The 14,314-nt window shown below is 46.8% G+C and overlaps 1 protein-coding gene across 1 annotated transcript; it reads left to right on the plus strand.

The window, feature by feature from the left end:
* The first annotated feature begins 11,237 nt into the window (after positions 1 to 11,237).
* Positions 11,238 to 13,836, plus strand: LOC146180405 (uncharacterized). Its single transcript, XM_084580384.1, has 3 exons — positions 11,238 to 11,319; positions 12,100 to 12,726; positions 13,001 to 13,836. The coding sequence occupies exons 1-3, from the start codon at positions 11,238 to 11,240 to the stop codon at positions 13,834 to 13,836; spliced, it is 1,545 nt and encodes a 514-aa protein (XP_084436510.1).
* Positions 13,837 to 14,314: the final 478 nt, after the last annotated feature.

Here is a 14,314-nt window from a genome sequence, read left to right on the forward strand (position 1 = left end):
TAATTTGATTGAAAGCTATATTGTGACCGAACGAACGCCGACAGTATGAGCCATTAAAGCGCAGCTGCATCACTTTTCGAGAATTCTGCGACATTCAAGAATTTGACTCTCCATAAGCTGTCGGTAATGCTTGCAAGTGTTTGTGTGCTATCTTTAAAACTGATGAAGTAATCAACGATTACAATTCGAGCTTCTCCTCACAGCACTGAGGGACTGCGTAGAAGCTCGATGATGACATCACGGACGGTAATATTTTTTCTTTACGTTACCTTCGCCCACATCATGCGGTGCCTTTTTTGATGCCATCAAACAATGTTTCTGGGCCTTCAATTTTGGTAGCCTTGTTTTTACTTCTTCCAACCAAGCCATTCTATGCGGGAAACATACTGGTGCCGTCAATGATGTCATTATGTGCCCCCCAAGCGTCGCTGTGTGGTGAGGAGAAGCTCGATAGCTGAAGCGGTTTAAATCGCTATTTGCGCCATTGTTTGAAATGCTAGCGCGAAAATATCTTGCATGCTTAACCTGGAAGCTGTAATCATTTGATTCCTTGAAACTCATCAAAATCTACAATCGGTGCAGTTTCCCTTTAAAGGCTTTCGCCTTAATACAGCACTCGATGTCATGCTGATGCCACATGTAGCGGAAAAGGACAGCCTCAGTGTCACTGCCTACCTTCAGCGTGCAGAAGCAGCCCGACGACTCGCCCAGCTGCGCATAAAAAGCCAGCAAGGCACCAATGCCTAACGTAACCTACAATGACAATGAAAATCAGATCTGATCGACATTTTGCTTCTCAAGGTGCGGATGGGCCAAGAGCTAAAGATAGACCTTTTGGGTGCCATTCAAATGCTGAAAGCCTCGTGGGACAGCGTCAAGCAGTCGACAGTAGTTCACTGCTTTCGGCATGCGGGTTTTGTAAGCCGCATTGAAGAAGCTTCCAAGCAAGCAACTGAAGAATCAGCGTTGGACGACGGCACAGAGGAAGAATGCCAGCTCGAAGAAACCTGGAGCCAGTTGGAGCGCTTTGTCGGTGCTGAGCCACACAGCATGTGCATTGATGACTTCGTTGGCGGTGATGACACCACCGGAACAGTGGCGGAGTTGACAGATGTAGAGATTGCGGCAGAAGTTACTGCTGAGCGGCCAAACGAAGACGCTGCCGAGGTTGATCCCGTAAGCGCTGCCCCGCTCCCGACTGCAACTGAGGCTGTAGCTGCTTTGGACCTTGAACGCCGCTACTGCGGCGCAATAGAAGGCGCTGGACTATCGCTTGTGGACCGTTTAGACTATGTTGAGGACGCCGTGGTTAAGCACGCGGTTGCCAATTTGAAGCAAGCTACGCTGCTAGAGTACCTAAGCCAAAGGAATAAATACTTTGTTTGAAACTTCAAGTGAGTATTTATTGTGCCACTGTGCCACGATTGGTTCATTGATTGATTTGTACTAGTTTTTGACGCGTTTTCTACGTGATTTTGTATATCGAATTCCGGCTATATCGAACTATGTTGCAATCACCGCGCTGTTCGGTATATCAAGGTTTGACTGTATTCAAAGTTTATAAAGGTGACATGTCATTAGAAGACATCATTTTGTGAACTGTGCAGCAGCTTTTTTAAATCGGTGTATAACCTTGGCAGAACCCTAAATATACTGATTTGAAAGGTTGGCTAAGCTGGTATTCATCGTTACAGAAAGGTATTACAGAAAGTATATAACCTTTAAATCAATGTATAACATTGGCAGAACCCTTAATATATTGATTTGAAAGGTTGGCTAAGCTGGTATTCATCGTTACAGAAAGGAAGAAAAAAAGAACACAGTGCATTTAGGATTAGTTTTCCTGCTTGTTGTCTAGTTCGTGTTTTTTAAGGATGTGGACAAATCTCTCTCGAGCATGCTGTTTTCATGTCAGCTGAGGTCTCATTGAAAATCTCCCCCTAAGTTTCTGCTATGCATCACTACGGTCGTAAGTCTTTGCTAGTGACCGTCACAAAGCTTATGTTGAATATTGTTTTTAGTTTGCAGTTTCCAGGCACCTGATCTAGTTTCATGCCCCTTTAGACCTGTCCGCTTTATTCACAACAACTGAGGACACTCTATAAGTCAAGAGCTGCCCTCCTGGGTGTCCTGGGCAGGGCAGCTTGTCGGCTACATCAGAATCGGGCAGCCATTTTACATTGTATGTTTCCCAGTTTAGCTGCAATTTTTTGTTCGGAGGTTTGTTCCTTCCAATAGTTCCTGAAAGCTAAAGAAGACAGTGTTTTTGTACCTTATGCTTGTGTCTCATTTGTAAAACATTTGCGAGATGTCTCTTCATGTTGTTTTTAAGAGCATTAGTTCTCTGCTCAAGAACAGTGGTAGAGATGAAGTGAATTGACTACAAACGTGTGCATTTTTTTTTGATGTCATGTTTTTATATTATAACGAATTGCTTTTGCTCTACTGTCTTAGCCATTCTTTTTCTGAAGCACAAATAGTGGTTATGACATCTACATTTTGAATCTCGGAAGTTGATCCTTACAAAAAAATGGCTTGCTGTTCCTCAGTTGCCATCAGTAGGTTCTTTTTTCTATGACGGTTGTGATGTGAATTTACAGTTCTCTTTTTCTGTTTGTGTTGGTACTCTCCAAATGGGGGCTGCTTATTTCCATCTAGTTGATATGATGGAATATTTTTAATTTTAAGAATTGTGATGCATATCTTACCTTGTCCAGCTGACCGTTTAGCCATACAAAAGTATGTGCTTCATTGTTTTTTTATTCTCCTGTGTTCTGTTTCATCTTGTTTGTAAAGGGAGCTATGTAAAACTCTTTAAATGCCACTAATGTTTAAATATTCAACAAATGTGCATGGCATCTTTTCTCATCATTGTCCCCTAGGGTCCATTCTCTGCCATTTCAACTGACACGAGATTCTTAGTAGTATTGAATTTGTATACTTACCACCAAAATTATTGTGAATAAAATTTCTTAAGTGAAAGTTTATATTCTTTGTTTTTTATCATGGCCACTTCTTTTGGTTTTTGGCTGGATTACTGAGCACATGGTTATTGAGTTGGGAGTTTTTCTTGCAGATAGAGATGTTTGAGGTACTAGAGGTGTACTCTGGGAATATATTGGATGTATCAAAGGATTGTCATGTGTACCTCCTTGTAAAATTCACATCCTTGTGTAAATCACAAGGTTGACAAGCTTTCATTTAGTATTTGTGCTGTAAATACATGTTCCTGATTGATCTTGTTTAGAAATAACCGACTTCGTGTAATGCAGTTTGTGTAATATTGTGGGCTTCATTTGATTCTCCTTTTATGGAAAATGTCATGGTGTGGATAGCATGATTTCCCCGGAAGTTGGTCAGTGGCTCCTGCACATAGAGATGTTTCAGGTGCTAGAGGTGTACTCTGGGATATATTGGGTGTAATAAAGGATTATCATGTGTACCTTCTTGTTGTAGAATTCACATCCTTCCGTGAATCTAGAGGTTGACGCACTTTGATGTATTTGTGCTGTCAATACATGTTCCTGATTGATCTTCTTTAGAAATAACTGGCTTTATGCAAAGCAGTTTGTGTAATCCTGTGGGCTTCATTTGATTCTCCTTTTATGAAAAATGTCATGGTGTGGATAGCATGATTTCGCTGGAAGTTGGTCAGTGTCATTGACGACCAATAGCATGTTCACTCCTAAATTCTGTCGCTCTGCATCCTCATGCAGGAGTGCAGTAATGCCATTTCACACATGCATACCTGGCAACTCTTCCGAATTTTCCGTAAAATGTATGAATTTTGACCAGTCTTGCGATTTTACGAATGTTGCGGAAAATTTACGAAAAATGTTTTATTTTCGGAAAAAAAAAAGTGCGGTCATTTATTAACATCATGGCCTCCGAGATAACACCACACACGCGGAAGGGTAATCTCGGAGGTCATGTTAACACTATTATGGTACCTTTGGCGGCCACGAGAGGGCAATACATATTTGTGATATTATAATCGGCAGCTGCAAACGTTGTAGTGACGTCTATCGTCTACTCGGGAGAACACGAATCCATATCCAAAACTTTATACCGCCTCCGCCAGGCTAGTGGCTGTTCCTTTGTTCACGTGTTTGGACAACTTTGGTGGTTTTTTTATGCAAGCTTGCCATAAGGCATATTATAGAAACTCATGTAAATGGTTTTCCGTGAGGAACCGGAGCAGGCTCCCGCTCTTAGCGTTGTCCATGAGCCATTTAGAAAAGTCCTTTTCCCTTGTTGTGGTTAGTCCCACTTCACGCAGAATCTGTGTCCTTGATGCCCTTGTCCCTGCAGAAGTCCATAGTAGGTGGCGAACATCCACTTCTGCAGCTGGTGTGGAACACTTCGGGCATGGGGTTGGTCCGGTGTCTGCTTGTGATTCCCATCGGCATTTTACCGACGGGGTAAGGGCCGCCCCAGCTCTTATCATTCTAAGGGAAGCCTCCTCCAACCTCGTTAAGTTAGGAGGGAGTGGGAATGTACACGTGGAATGAGGGCACGTGTACTTTTGCTTAAAGAGGATGCTAAGATGGGAACAGCGGAGCGGGCGTCGAAAGGGAGCCTGGTGGGGGGCGCATTAGTGTTTGGAACTTCGTGTGTGAGGTGGTCAACTTTTCTCTGCTCAGCGTTCTCAGCGTCGTCTTGTGTCCAATGTATCTGGATGCTTATCTTGGTTTTTTTATTGAGTGCGTGGATTTCCTGGGTAACACATAGCGTCTTTGTCACTTTCTTCAGTTGTTTTATGGAGGCTAAGGAGTCTGCATAGATGTGGGCTTCTATTATGGAACCTATTTCATTTATGGCCTCCATAGCATCGCGAATTGTATAGAGTTCCATCACAAGCGGGTCCGGGTATTCTGAAACATATTCTTTATTTACCTTTAGTTCGCTGTGTGTTGGACTAGTAGCTGCTGTTCTACTGACATTTTCCTTAATTGATGCGTCCGTATATGCAATGCAGGTACCTGGAAGTGCATCAACCAGAGGTCGAGATGCCAGCTTTTCTTTGCGACGAAGCCGAGTGGTCTTGTTTGTCGTAACAGTCGTGAATTCCCACGGTCAGCCATTGGTGGTGTTTGAACTGCCACTTCGTTGTACAAGGATGCTATGGGCGTAACATACTTTCGCTTCATATCCCTTGTTGCCTCTCGTTGTTTAATTAATTCTGTCAACGTATTTATCTGTGCAAACTCTTGGAGAATAGGGATAGGGGTAAGTTTTGGTAAAGCCGTGATAGTGCGCATTGCGTTTCTATTTGTTGTTTCCAATTTCACCCACTGTTGCCTCGTGAGTCTTTGGAATTGGGCCTGGTATAGTATCCTCGGCTGTAACACCAATTGTACAAGACGTCTTGCCATGTCCGCTCGAGCTCCTCCTCCCCTAGACGAAATGCGTTTTATCAAGTTTAAGGAAGTTGCAGCTACTTTTTTCACCTTATGATGTCATTGTGTTCCTTTGCTGGATTTGTGAATTTCTAGGCCAAGAACGCTCAACTCATCCACCTCTTCCAATGCCTGATTTCCAATCTTTAGGGTGACTCTTTATGTTGCCAATTGTTTTCTTCCATTCTTGTTGGCAACATGAATGTAACTGGACTTTTGAGGTGATAATTCTAGACCTGCATCTTGGACGAACTCATCTATGGTATTTAAAGCCTCTTGCAGATACCGATTCTGTCTCTCAAGTTGTTTATGAACAGACCAAATCGTGACATCATCTGCGTATATCACAAAACTCGGAGTTTTGCTCATTTGTTTCCGAGAAAACTCTAGAAAGTCTGCTGATGGTGAAAGGACACCAGAGTGGCACCTGCTTTGAGCAAGCCTACACAGAGAGGTTTTTGAAGCAGGCGAAGTCAGCAACTGCAAAAGCGTTGCAAAAATAAATTGACACAATGGAGCTTTCGCTCATTACTCTTAGGCTGGCCTTCCACTCCGAATGTGTTGTGTATTTTGACGGCTTCTTCACCAGCCACATGCAATAGCAGTGCCTTTTTTTTGTGCTGCTTCTTGCCACCGTCGGTTCCGTGGTGGTTCCACTGTTTTCAGTCCATTTATGTCACTGGTATCTTTGTTACTTTTGACACCATGTATTGGCAAGTCGACCACACACGAGGAGTGTGCAGTGTGAAAAGCGTGGCTTGTTTGGCGCCCACTACATACATCTCTAATGGCATCATGTTGCTCCCTGGTGTCCGGCTCAACTACTACAAAGCTCTGCTGGTAGAGTTTTGTTTTCAGTTCCTTCTGCCAATGCTGACAAGTAATTGTGACTGAGAGCACCCTGTTTTCATTTGCTGCATTTATCCGCAGTGTTTGAGCCACTTTCTGAACGGCACTTGCTAATTTCCAAAAGAGAGGATGTTGTGGCAGCTTGTGTGAAATCATTCAGGGTGGCCTAATGACTCAAGGAAGGCACTTGAAAGGAGCCTGCTTTTCTTGAGTATGATCCAGCTGTTAGCACTGGCAAAGTGGAATAACGAGCTTTAGACTTGGCTTTCTACAGAGGCTTTCTAAAGAATATAAAACCCCCCTGAAGAGTGCAGTGTTTCTTTTAATGAATGCAGGTTGGTCAGCTACAAAAAAACAAAAACAATCTGGTTTGTGTATGAGCCAACCAAAGGAGTTGCAACTATCTAGGATATACTTGCGGAATGTAGAGATCTAATAACCAGTTGCGCCTCTGTGTACAGAATTTGTACCCTGCCATCTAGGAGCTGCTCCTTGTATGAAATGAGTGGTCTGTTGCACGACCCGTCTCGAGGGAGAGCACGCTTTTTATGGCCTTTCAACCCTTTCCACACCTAGTTGGGGTTGCCACCACCTCACTGCTCCGCGTCTGCTGCTTCCATTCACCCGCGTGGAAGGCGTGTGCTCGCTTTCCGCCCCACTCTCATAGATTGCAACCTGCAAGGCCTTGCATTCCGATCCTTACGATTCGCAGAAAGGCCGCGTAATCAGTCTAATATTTGCTGCATGTCAGGAATAAAATGCAGATAAATTCTATGCCCGGACACTCCCCTCAGTGTGTCTGCATGGTTTTCTAATGAGCCACTGGATGTACTACTGGCATCAAGGCTTTTACATGGAGATGGAGTAACTATAAGAAGTGCCATGTAAATGGCATCTCTTCCTAGTTTTTACACACTTGTCAAAAGGAATGTCAGATACAGCAAGCAGAAGGCAGTCTATAAAATGCCGGAATCACAGCACAAAAAGAATATGGCTGGCACAATATTCCTTATTGTCAAACACACTCCAAATATCACGACAGCATGCCCGCATCACCATACATTTTTTGGTATTTTTTCGTAGGATGGCATTTATTTGAATAAAAACTCTCCATCACATCACAGCTGTTACCTGTTATTCTATATGCAGGGTGGTCAACTCTTGGAGTGAACAAGCGAGTGTGCGGCTGAGTGCTCATGCATGACACACAGAAGGGTGTGGTAGAAGGTAGATACACTGAGAAAACACATAGGAGCAAATGACATGCAGATTTGAAGCTGCTATAGGTGGCACGGCGGCAGCACGACATCGCTCAAGGCAACAGAAGGATCATTGGTCGCACCTACGACAGGACGACCTAGCATACATAATCGAGGTCTCTGTGCAGAAGGCGTTGGCCAAGGCCCGGCCAACGTACTGATTGGTCATGACTGCCCAACCCAAGTGGTGGAGAAGGCCGACATTGAGCATAGCCCCCGCAGCACCATCTGTCTGCTAGGACGGGGAGTGGACAGTGCTGAAAATGGAGGTCAAGCACCCGCACCCCGTGATAAGGCACCTGCCGGCTGTGAAGAGGACCCCAGGACACGCCGGACTCACCGAGGGCATCGGCCGAAGTGGCCCCGTTTCAGGTTGGGATATCTGAATCTCAATGGAGCCCGTGGTGCTCAGAAATGGGCTGTAGTGTACAGGGCGCTCGCGACTGATGACCTGTCGATTTTCGCATGTGTCGAGACCCACCTGCATGACATGGATGAGCCCCCCATCCATCACGACTGGATGTGGGTGGGAAAGAATAGAATGGACAATATGTGCAAAGGTGGGGGAGTTGGTGTCCTCTGGAAGCAGTGTTTGAGCTGGCAGGCATGGGACTTTAGTGCCTGTAACGACCACTTGTGGATGTCAGGAGACTTATTGGGTATGCCTAGTGCAATATGTGTGGTTTACCTTTCAGTTTACCAGAACTGTGATGCAAATGTGAAGCTTGTGGAATGCATTTGCCAAGATGCATGCACTTGGGCAGAAGGAAAGCAGCTGTTAGTAATAGGAGACTTCAATGGGCACCTAAATGAGTTAGATGGGTATACGGACGGGAACGGCAAGCTCCTCATACAACTGGCTGAGGGTCTGCAGCTTGAGCTCGCAAACCTACACCCACGATGCGAAGGTCAGTTCACATGGTGCGCTCGCGACAGTACCACGACCATTGACTATGCCTTACTTTCCCCGGGCCTCACCTCCGCGTTGAAAAAAGTCACCATCGACGAGGAGGGCGCCAGCAGTGTGGGGAGCGACCACAACCGCCTGCTGCTTGACTTCAGTCGATCCTGCACTTGGCGAAGCTCAGTCAGGCAGCGACAGGTCAAGGTCAGAACTTACCTTATAGTGACACAGTGATGGAGGAGTTTGAACAGAGTTCACTCAGGCGCCAAGCTCAGACATATGACGACTTCATGGGGGCACTGTTTTCAGTCGTGGAGAAGTACATTACATGGTGCGTGACAGACCGAGTGCACGTGCCCCAATAAACTCGTGGTGGGATGATGAGGTCGAGGCTGCTTGGAAAGAGCGCCGGGAAGCCAATCGTGTGCATAGGAGAGCACTGAAAGAAGCTGACAGTCAGGTGGGTACTGCCGCTTGGGACCTATATATAGTGCTGAAGCGGAAGGTCCAGGCCTTAGTGCAAGCAAAAATAGCTGACCACAACCTGCGCGCTATCCACTTGCTGTCAAAAGAGGGAAGGAGTATGGCAGAAAAGTTTTGGTGGTATGTGAGGTCTCTGGACAGGTCTGCCCCACCTGTGCCACTGCTGACTGACCCTGCAACGCATCAGCCAGTGACTTCACCAGCTGAGTACCTTGCTCATCACTTTGCTGCTGTATTTGGGCATTCAGAGGCAAGTGATCCCCACTCCTTCACAACTGATTCAGCGACTACCAATGAACCTGAGACACAGAGAACCCCAAGCCAGATGGGCCCACGCTGGGCTGTCAGTAAATTGGCAATAGACCGCGCCCTAAAGGGTATCAGTCTGCAAACGGCCACTGGTCCGGATGGCCTACCAGCCCGTCTGGTTAAGAGTCTAGGGGACGAAGCAAAAGAGTAGCTAGCTGTATTCCTTACGGACGTTATTCAGGGAGCACCGATCCCTACTGAATGGCGACAGGGCAAGGTTGTGCTCATCCTTAAACGTGGAGGCGATCCAGGCAACATATGCGATTACCGCCCATTAACAGTGATTAACAGGTGGTGTATCGTCTCTTTGCCCATGTGCTGAAGAACTGGCTGAGTGCGTGGGCGGAAGGCAAGGGGATTTTCACGGAACTGCAGAACGGCTTCCGCCCTGGTCGCCGCTTGGATGACAACGTCTTTGTCCTTGCACAATGCGTGGGGATTGCTTGACGCGAGGGGCGACTGCTTCTGTGTTGTTTCCTGGATGTCGAAAAAGCCTATGACAGTGTCCCCCATGCATCGCTGTTTAGCTGTTTCGCCAAGTTGGATATGCCGAGGGAGCTGTTGTTGACAGTAGAACGCCTATACATCCAGAACACAGTCACCGTTCACTTTGGAGAAACCGTCTCTCCCTGCCTGACTGTTACCAAGGGCCTGCGGCAGGGGTGCCCTCTGTCACCTCTGCTGTACATCATCTATGCATTCTGGGTGGAGCGAGCCCTCATAGAGTCAAGCCTTGGTTTCCGGCTCCAGCATACCACATGTGGGTTCTAACAAGACCGTCGACTACCGGGCCTGGCCTTGGCCGATGATATGGTCCTCATGGCAGAGTCTGTGATGGAACTGCAGGACTTGCTGGACATCTGCCATAGGACTATATGTAGCCTTAGGCTAAGGTTCAACACGAAGAAGACAGCCGTTGTCCAGTTTGCTGGAGAGAGCGCTGGTGCAGTGTTGATGCTTGGTGGGGAGATTCTGCAGGTCCTTACAGAATACAGGTACCTGGGCATCACATTCTGCTCAACAGGCAACATGTACCATCGCCATGAAGAGACAGTGCGTCAAGCAGCCATTCGCGCCCAGGGGATCTTACGTAGGCGATATTTGTGGGGCTGGAACCGCTATATAATGGTGCGGGACCTTTGGAAGCAGATGCATGTTCCCGGGCTGACATTCTGCAATGCGGTTGTCTGCCTGTCAGCGACAACGCGCGCTTGGCTGGAGCGCCGTCAGCGGGAGGTCGGGCGCATCGCATTTGGCTGCCATGGAAGGGTTGCCAATGAGGCCCTGCAGGGGGACCTAGGATGGTCTAGCTTCGAAGCCCGCGAAGCCTCCAGCAAGCTACGGTATCGCGGCCGACTTCTGTTTATGGCGCGCGAGCGATGGGCACGTCGTGTATTTGACTACCTCATGGCGATCTGCCTCAGGACGAGCTGGACGGCCCGAGTCTACCAACTAGAAAAAAGGTTCGGGTTTTTCAAGAATCCCATCGCTGCAGACACGGCAGGCAAATGGGCTGCCGAGGTGCGCGAACGGGTAGCCGAGGCTGAACGCGTTCTGTGGGGCGCAAGCATGGAAGAAAAGGCCACCCTGACTGTATACAGGAGCTACAAGCACAGCATCGGGCAGGACAATCTATATGACAACAGCGTCGGCAGCGCCCTGTTCTTTGAGTCCAGAGCGGGAGCTCTCAGAACGCTGGCATACCGAAGCCGGTACGACGGAACGATCTCGTGCACACTGTGTCGGCTGTGCGGTGGTGAAGCCGAAACAATTAACACCTTTCCAACAAGGCTCTCCTAGGCGCCTCCATTTTTACAGCCCCCGCGCGACCAGCAACAAGGAGGGCGACGCCTAGCGGCGACGCCATCTTGGACTGCTAGCCTGCTAGCTGACCATGTTGTCCGTGTGTGTGCTTCTCGTGTGTTTACTTTTTGGAGTGGTGTTTTCGCCTCAGTTTCGCGACGGAATCATATCTTGAGACTTGAGGCGACTTTGCGCTCATTTGTCTTCCATTTCACTGTGGGCGATCGCCCGATGGCATCGACGCACTCAGCCGTCGGCGCGACGCCGTCGTGCTCGACGGGTTCCCAGCAAGCCAAACTTCTTGACATTGGAGGTAAGACCACGGTTTACTTAATCATGAGCCCTTCAACTATTCACTCAGCATCATTTCTTACTCCTGCCTACTTGATACAGGCCGGGCGCATCGGTTTTCACCTTGCTTTGTATCGCATACGGAGGCTGAAGAATCGTAGTGATCTCGACGTTAGATACATCAACTGGTTGTTGCCTGCGCGGTTCTCTTTCGAAGTTATGTAAGCGTCTCTTTCGAAGTTATGTAAGCGTCTCTTTCGAAGTTATGTAAGCGACTGCATTTGATTGAACGCGCTCCCAGCAACTTAAAATGTTCGGTGTGCCCGTCGCGGAGAGCCAGCTCGCTATGAGGCTTTCCCCGCTCTGGAGTGTAATCGAGAGCCGATGTCAGTATGTGCTATAATATGTATTGCAACTTTTAGTTATAATCTGAGAGGGCATGTTAGATCGCTGTTGCGAGCTTATAAGCTGAGCCATAGTACGATGCTTTGCGCTAAGTAAGCTGTACTGTCGAACTTTTTTATACGACCGAGGCCAAGTGGTTTTAGCGAAGCGAAGAAATGAAATGCGGAATAAGGAAACTTTTTTTTCTACTTACCGTAAATCTATTGCTAGGGGGATCTTTATGTAGAATGGTATTGAATAACGATCAACGTTAGTGCTCAAGTAAACGGGTTCACCACTGAAAGTGTCGTCGCGAGTTGTCCGCGCTCCGGATTGCTTTTGCCGCGCTTTTCTAAGCACTGTGTACTCAATAAGCCAAGTGCAGATTTTTGTTTATATTTCGTTGTCTTGCTTACAGACAGCGGCACCTACCCCCACCCAGACAGCATCACAGCCTGGATAGATGATACCCGAGAGTGGCCATCCATCAGTGGCCCAGACATTGTGTACTACCTGCTGAACTCTAAAGCTTGTGACCTGCAGGCAATGAAAAGCTTTAGGTCCCTAGAGTCGTACAATTATGTTCAGAGCGGATGGGTGGGGAAAGTGTATGTGCACAAAATATCTGCGGATCTGTGCTACATTAAAGGGGCAGTGTGTCCATCGCAGTCCGTAAATGCTGCACCAAGGAATGCTTGGGTATGCGTAAAAGCAACAGGGGAGGTAGTAACCGCAGGCTGCACGTGTATGGCGGGCAACGGCAAAGCATGCAGCCATGTAGGTGCTGTACTATGGAAAGTACAGATGGCCGTTTCGAGAGGACTGACAGGTGCCTCTTGCACTGATAAGGCTGCACAATGGAATAGCGGAACTAAAAGAAATGTGGAGCCAGCCGTACTTGAAGACATCAACTTCAAGCTGCAGAAGGGGATTGTGGATGGTTCCCCAAGGAAACGCCCTAGACCACGGTTCATGCCCAGGACGAAAGAAGAGATCATAAAGATGCACGAAGAAGCACCGTATGCCGACCTCTTCACCCTTCCAGGTACTTGAGGAAATGTCTTATTTATGCTGTTGCAACATAAGACCAGCAAAATATGCTTCTACTGTAACTCCAGTTTGCAAGCAATAGTACATTTAAACTGCAGAAACAGGGTCGCACTGGGTGCTTGTACAAGCGTTACCTAAACAGTGTTAGATCTGGTGCATTATTGCAGATTGCCGCCTTTTTTTGTAGTGTTGACGTCCCAGGCACATTTCTGCATGAATCAGATGTGTATGAAGCGTTTCATTCCTAAAGCTCCATTTGTTTTATGCAGGCACCATTCTGTACGAGACACTACATGCGCCGGTGAGGCAGCGGAAGTCTCCACCAAAGCTCATGAAGCCGCCTACACACGGCGACCACACCAATGACAGCTGCATGCAGTGTAGATTTTTTTATGACAAGTATGTGGCGGTCTCATCTGTAGCAGCTAGTGCTCTGGAGTCGGAGACTGTGAGTCAGACAACTCCGCTATGGCATTTCTCGCGTAAGCTGCGCTTGACTGCTTCAAACATACAAAAAGTCCCAAAAAGGGATTCAACAAATTGTGACAAGGCAGCCGAGCGGATGATAAATCCAACATTCTCAGGCAATGCGGCAACAAAGCATGGAAAAAAGATGGAGCCTGTTGCTTTTAAGCAGTTTGCCAGCCAGACACAGTTTTCTGTAAAGAACACAGGAACAGTGGTAAATACAGACTTCCCGTGGCTTTCTGCCTCACCTGATGGTGTAATTGAAAGCGAAAACGCAATTGTCGAAATCAAGTGTCCGAATGTGCTTGATTGTATGCCTGTAATTAACAGTGGAAAATATGATGTACGCAGAGATGAGGCAGGTAATCTCTTTCTAGCCGAAAATGGACTTAATGGCTATTACAGCCAAGTTGAGTTCCAGATGTTGTGCACCAAAAAGGACACGTGTTTCTTTTATGTCTGGAGTTTGGAGAGTGACGTGATTGTAGAGGTGCCTTTCAATTCCAATTACATTGAAAGTAACCTCGCACGGCTCAATAAGTTTTATTTTTGTGAACTCCTTCCCCGTCTCTCAGACCTGGCCATTGAGGGAAAATTAGATATTCTCGACAGGTATGACCAGATCTGTACGATGTAGTTTACTACCTGGCAAAGTTCAGTACCCTTGCTTCATGGCAATTTTACTTGATTGTATTGAACGCTGAAAACATGTATTGCTTTAAAATTCAGCATTATAGAAGTTACTATGCCCTGCATGTATATTTTAGCACTTGCCCTTGACAGAGATAGTTTTTGTAATGCCACAGGTATCATTTGTGATTCCATGTCTTCTTTGAACTGCTAATGATGGCTGTACTGTATTGTGTAGATGCTTTAATTCCCAATTTTGTTTTGCTAAATACGAGTTTGGTATGTCATGTGCACACAGTGGCGTAAATTTTGCCTCAGGAGTACAACTTTTGTATGACTGGTAATGTTGGAGCACTGAAAAGGGCCTAGTGAGAAATGTCAACAAATACACCATGTTAGCAACTCGTAGCCAGTATTCAGCCTAGGTAGAAAATTGTTATAAAGTACTGTGCACATCAATGCATGTTAAAGAACCCTAAATGGTT

This window comes from Amblyomma maculatum, chromosome 9, assembly GCF_055883805.1.
Source record: "Amblyomma maculatum isolate TAMU_Amacu chromosome 9, ASM5588380v1, whole genome shotgun sequence".
NCBI classification, from domain to species: domain Eukaryota; kingdom Metazoa; phylum Arthropoda; class Arachnida; order Ixodida; family Ixodidae; genus Amblyomma; species Amblyomma maculatum.